Source organism: Staurois parvus, unplaced genomic scaffold, assembly GCF_062004578.1.
Source record: "Staurois parvus isolate SC_StPar_1 unplaced genomic scaffold, SC_StPar_1.0 ptg001468l, whole genome shotgun sequence".
NCBI classification, from domain to species: domain Eukaryota; kingdom Metazoa; phylum Chordata; class Amphibia; order Anura; family Ranidae; genus Staurois; species Staurois parvus.
Window position 1 is genome coordinate 309,001 of NW_028319264.1, and position 6,000 is coordinate 315,000.

At 51.8% G+C, this 6,000-nt stretch overlaps 1 protein-coding gene across 12 annotated transcripts in view; it reads right to left on the reverse strand.

The window, feature by feature from the left end:
- The window catches only part of PICALM (phosphatidylinositol binding clathrin assembly protein), a 198,037-nt gene that overhangs the window by 72,023 nt on the left and 120,014 nt on the right, over positions 1 to 6,000 (reverse strand). For 7 of the 12 annotated variants that reach the window (XM_089662411.1, XM_089662413.1, XM_089662410.1 and 4 more), the window contains exons 10-11: positions 3,129 to 3,252; positions 2,837 to 2,991 (exon numbers count right to left, since the gene is read on the reverse strand). In XM_089662411.1, the coding sequence (XP_089518537.1) occupies positions 2,837 to 2,991; positions 3,129 to 3,252 (279 nt within the window). The remainder of the gene's footprint in view (positions 1 to 2,836; positions 2,992 to 3,128; positions 3,253 to 6,000) is intronic. The other 5 variants (XM_089662414.1, XM_089662412.1, XM_089662415.1 and 2 more) reach the window with 2 other exon arrangements.

A 6,000-nucleotide genomic window follows, 5' to 3' on the forward strand; every position in this document is an offset into this window, starting at 1 on the left:
GATGCCGGCATCGGCCGGAGGACATTGCCGGGGACACTGCAGGAGGGACATCGCGGGAGCGAAGGACGAGGTAAGTGCAGAAGAGATCCCAGAGCAATGCTGCAGGGTATTCCCGAGTATAGCTCTGGGTTACCGCTTGTGGTGCTGAAACTTTACCCCGAGCGACACTCCGGAATACCGCCAGGGAGGTTAAAGTGAACCTGCCCTCTTCAAAGATCTCCTTAACACATGAGGACTACCTGCACTCACTGTAATGGAGAGGAGATTGCATACTGGTTAAAAGTCCATTTTATTTGTTGCTTGCTTTGGCGATCTACTTTCGTTTTCAAATGACAGAGTTATAGGGTAGTCATACTTTCTTATTGCTCTAACCCAGTGTTTCTCAACCTTTTCTCAGTCAAGGCACCCTCTAAAATTATGGATAGTCCCGAGGCACCCCATTCTAAAATGTGAAAAACGATTCTAACAGTTTTATATAACACAGCAACATCCACACATGTAGGACACCCAACATTAGAGGTGATTCATTCTTCCAAAGCAAATACACTTTTGCACACTGGTACTGACTAGTATACCAATGTTTCTCCACTCCCTCAGTTTTTCTCCATCACTGAGCTAATGTGACCCCAGCACTGATGGAGAAGGGCAGGGGAGGGTCAAACTAGGATGCTGTGCAGGCAGCCAACATCCTCCTTATCAACCGATGATGTCATTGGTTATCAGGATGCTGGCGGCTAGAGGGCTGTAATGGAGCATAGTGAAAACTGGTGGCTTTGTGTAACTAAAAGGCAGGTTTTTTGCACCCGATGGCTTGTATAAAAGTTTTTATGCAATTTTTTGGACATTTTGCCAAGGCACCCCTGAAGGATCCTCAAGACACCAAAGGGTGCCTGGTCACCCTGGTTGAAAAAGGTTGCTCTTACCCAACCAAGAAGCACAACTATGCCCAAAGAAACGAAAAGTGTGAAACTGTGGGGCTAGTGGTGTTCATAAGCCGTATGCTTTATAATTTACATCCATGAGAGAAAAATACCAGCAAGTACAGATTTGGCTGTGGTATGTCAAAAAAAAGCAACTTTGGTGGCGTTTACTATATTTTGACTCTTTTGTACAAGTATGAACTAGAAAAGCTACAATTTCTGGGGAAATGTGAAGTGTTCTTGCCTCGACCAGTAGTCTACAACTGGAGTGGGCGGAGTAACTGGGTGGAGTGGGCGGAGTAACTTGTGTGGTTGGAGTGGCTGGAGTAACTGTGAAAAGGTTGGACTGGGCAGAGTAACTTTATGGAGTGGGCAGAGTAACTGTGGAGTGTTTGGAGTGAGTAAAGATAGTGAGAAAACAGGTGGCGCACACACCTAGTGCATTATCCAAGGTTTATTGTAGGAGTGAAAGAATAATAAAAACATACTCACAGACAAAGCATGTATCTAAAAAGCATAGAAAAATGACAATGGCCACAACGGCAGGCAAGGTGTTCTCACTGTCAGTGCGGTCAAATTGTTGACGCGTTTCGGGGACGAATCCCTTTCCTCAGAGCTGATGACCAACCTCTGGTGCAGATGTGTGATGAATGGAAAGCAGGAGCCTTGCTGTTGATGCCTCAAAAGCAAGGCTCCTACTTTTGGCTGTGCATATCCTGAGGCACTGGAGAGTACATACGATATCCGTTTCGGTTGAGTAAAGATAGTGAACATTACACTAACCAATTGATTGATCAAATTTAAAAAGTGCACATGGCAAGCTTGATAGAGTGAGAAATGCATTTCAACTTTTATTTTTCAGCTCACACTCTAGCTTTTGTCACTCGGCTGCCTGCTCACACACCTGGGTTCCTATGGCAACTCACTCTACAGCAAGAGCAGAGAAGAGCGGTTAAAAACAAACTGCTCCAACTTGCTCACTTCACTGGTGGTTGCCATCTTCAAACCGTTGTAGTTTAAAAATGATAAATCATGAAGAGCTTTATATTGTGAGAATCACAAGACCCAGACCTACATTTTGATGCATAGTATGTCTCTGAAATATTAAAAAATGAAGGCACAGTCGCAGTTTAGAAATTGCCCTTCATATTTGAGGTGGCTAGAGTGGAGTTTCAATGAATGTCAATGGGCGGCGTGAGTTGCAAACAAATGGTCATATTGTGAAAACTATCAGGACTGTGGCTTAGCCGTGGACATTTTTAGTGACAGCAGGGATAGCTGAACGTTTTGATATAAGATTTGTGTAGGTGGGCTTGAAAATGAGGGAGTGATGGCAGTTTACAAATCATGTCCTGATTTTTCATCTCACACTCTAGCTTTTGTCAGCTCACACTCTAGTTTTGAACATTCCGCCATTCATTCCTATGGGACCAATTTCACCACAAAACCGTCGATATTTCCTGAACCATTCGGCGAAATGTTCCACAAAGTAATAGCACACCAATCGGGAACAATCCGCACGTTTCCATATATTACTGTCTATGTAGTGTAGAGATGATTGTAGCCGTGTTAGTGCATTTGTGACAGAAACAATTGAGTACTGGCCGTGATACTTTTTTTATTTGCACTAACATACAAATTTGAGGACAAGCTTTCAAGGTATGTCCCCTTCTTCAAAGTCCAAGCAGTACTCAGTACTGCTTGGACTTTGAAGAAGGGGACATACCCCGAAAGCTTGTCCTCAAAATTGTATGTTAGTGCAAATAAAAAAAGTATCACTGACAGTACTCAATTGTTTCTGTCTATGTAGTGTAAAAACTGTGGGAGGAGTTAAGGTGATAAATGTGGCTATAATAATATATGTGAGATAACAGTAAGTGGTCTGCCATGCAAGAACACTTAATTAGAACCCATACCTGTTTAATGAACCTGGAGTTGAAAACAGGTCAATGGCGGCAGTTGTATTTATACTGCCTGCTGAGGATGACACGGGGGAGGAGGCGGTCGTGGAGGCGTTGTGAGGCTTTTTGGCAAGCTCCTTGAGACGCTGTTCCTTGAAAGAAAGAGACATCTGAAAAATCCCCAATAAGCAGTTAAGTGATGAAACACACAAAAACGGATTACTTTTACTGAAAAGAAAAAAAATTGCTGTAATTTCACGGGTATATGGTTATGAATAGGAATGTAATTGTGTGGTTTAGAAATTACCTTTAAAGCTTTTAATCGAGCCTGTTCTTCCTCCAGTGCTGCTTGCTTTTCTCTTTCATCCACTCTGGTGAGGGAGAGGCCGGTACTCGCAAGTGATGAGACTGCATTGGAAAGTGTGGTAGCCCTGCATTGAAAGCAGAAGGGTTGTTAAATCTAAACCCTAAACTGATGACATTTCGTGTGCTAGAACACTCTGTACCGTTTTCACGTATCACACAATTTTTGCATCTCGATGCTGCTGATCTTCTGTAGTCTTTTTCAGGCACTTCCTACACACTTAAGCCTAGTAGAAACGGGCCGAATGCCAGGCGGAATCAGCCGTACCAATAGAAACCAGCTGACATTTGGCACATGTGTAGGGCAGCTGGTTCCACCAGCTTCTGTCGAAGGGGCATGACTAAAAAAGGACTGCCAATTGGCTCCCGATTAGAAGTGTTCTGGCAAAGCACAATAGCACAGTGGGGGAGATCGCTGTACTAACATGCACATTAAATAGTCCAGAGGAGTTTTTTAAGCTGAGCGTTTAGAGGCAAAAAAAGAAACCTCTTCTGGTTAGCGTCTTCTGAGCATTTTTTTGGCAGAAAAAAAACTAAACACTCCTAAACGCTGACTCACAGCATTTTTCCCCCTAATGTTTAGTAAAAATGCTTAAGAACGCTAACGCTCCTAAATGCCAGCAGAAAAATGCTAAATATGAGCGTTTTATACAGTGTTTTCTAGCAAGGTAACTGGCTTTTTATTTTAGAGTGTGCTTGGGGAGGAGATGATATTTAGTGATGTGGTTAGATCACATGCACATGAGTGAGAGCATATTTGATAGAGGGTGTGTGTGTTTGTGAGAGAGAGAGGGGGGGGGCTATGTGCGAGAGAGGGGGGGGGCTATGTGCGAGAGAGGGGGGGGCTATGTGCGAGAGAGGGGGGGGGCTATGTGCGAGAGAGAGGGGCGCCTATGTGCGAGAGAGAGAGAGAGGGGCGCCCATGTGCGAGAGAGAGAGGGGCGCCCATGTGCGAGAGAGAGAGAGGGCGCCCATGTGCGAGAGAGAGAGAGGGCGCCCATGTGCGAGAGAGAGAGAGGGCGCCCATGTGCGAGAGAGGGGCGCCCATGTGCGAGAGAGGGGCGCCCATGTGCGAGAGAGAGAGAGGGCGCCCATGTGCGAGAGAGAGAGAGGGCGCCCATGTGCGAGAGAGAGAGAGGGCGCCCATGTGCGAGAGAGAGAGAGGGCGCCCATGTGCGAGAGAGAGAGAGGGCGCCCATGTGCGAGAGAGAGAGAGGGCGCCCATGTGCGAGAGAGAGAGAGGGCGCCCATGTGCGAGAGAGAGAGAGAGGGCGCCCATGTGCGAGAGAGAGAGAGAGAGAGAGAGGGGGGCGCCCATGTGCGAGAGAGAGAGAGAGAGAGGGGGGGCGCCCATGTGCGAGAGAGAGAGGGGGGGCGCCCATGTGCGAGAGAGAGAGGGGGGGCGCCCATGTGCGAGAGAGAGAGGGGGGGCGCCCATGTGCGAGAGAGAGAGGGGGGGCGCCCATGTGCGAGAGAGAGAGGGGGGGCGCCCATGTGCGAGAGAGAGAGGGGGGGCGCCCATGTGCGAGAGAGAGAGGGGGGGCGCCCATGTGCGAGAGAGAGAGGGGGGGCGCCCATGTGCGAGAGAGAGAGGGGGGGCGCCCATGTGCGAGAGAGAGGGGGGGCGCCCATGTGCGAGAGAGAGAGGGGGGCGCCCATGTGCGAGAGAGAGGGGGGGCGCCCATGTGCGAGAGAGAGAGAGGGGGGGCGCCCATGTGCGAGAGAGAGAGGGGGGCGCCCATGTGCGAGAGAGAGAGGGGGGGCGCCCATGTGCGAGAGAGAGGGGGGGGCGCCCATGTGCGAGAGAGAGGGGGGGGCACCCATGTGCGAGAGAGAGGGGGGGGCACCCATGTGCGAGAGAGAGGGGGGCGCCCATGTGCGAGAGAGAGAGGGGGGGCGCCCATGTGCGAGAGAGAGAGAGGGGGGGCGCCCATGTGCGAGAGAGAGAGGGGGGGCGCCCATGTGCGAGAGAGAGAGGGGGGGCGCCCATGTGCGAGAGAGAGAGGGGGGCGCCCATGTGCGAGAGAGAGAGGGGGGGCGCCCATGTGCGAGAGAGAGAGAGGGGGGGCGCCCATGTGCGAGAGAGAGAGGGGGGGCGCCCATGTGCGAGAGAGAGAGGGGGGGCGCCCATGTGCGAGAGAGAGAGGGGGGGCGCCCATGTGCGAGAGAGAGAGGGGGGGCGCCCATGTGCGAGAGAGAGAGGGGGGGCGCCCATGTGCGAGAGAGAGAGGGGGGCGCCCATGTGCGAGAGAGAGAGGGGGGGCGCCCATGTGCGAGAGAGAGAGGGGGGGCGCCCATGTGCGAGAGAGAGAGAGAGGGGCGCCCATGTGCGAGAGAGAGAGGGGCGCCCATGTGCGAGAGAGAGAGAGGGCGCCCATGTGCGAGAGAGAGAGAGGGCGCCCATGTGCGAGAGAGAGAGAGGGCGCCCATGTGCGAGAGAGGGGCGCCCATGTGCGAGAGAGGGGCGCCCATGTGCGAGAGAGAGAGAGGGCGCCCATGTGCGAGAGAGAGAGAGGGCGCCCATGTGCGAGAGAGAGAGAGGGCGCCCATGTGCGAGAGAGAGAGAGGGCGCCCATGTGCGAGAGAGAGAGAGGGCGCCCATGTGCGAGAGAGAGAGAGGGCGCCCATGTGCGAGAGAGAGAGAGGGCGCCCATGTGCGAGAGAGAGAGAGAGGGCGCCCATGTGCGAGAGAGAGAGAGAGAGAGAGAGGGGGGGCGCCCATGTGCGAGAGAGAGAGAGAGAGAGGGGGGGCGCCCATGTGCGAGAGAGAGAGGGGGGGCGCCCATGTGCGAGAGAGAGAGGGGGGGCGCCCATGT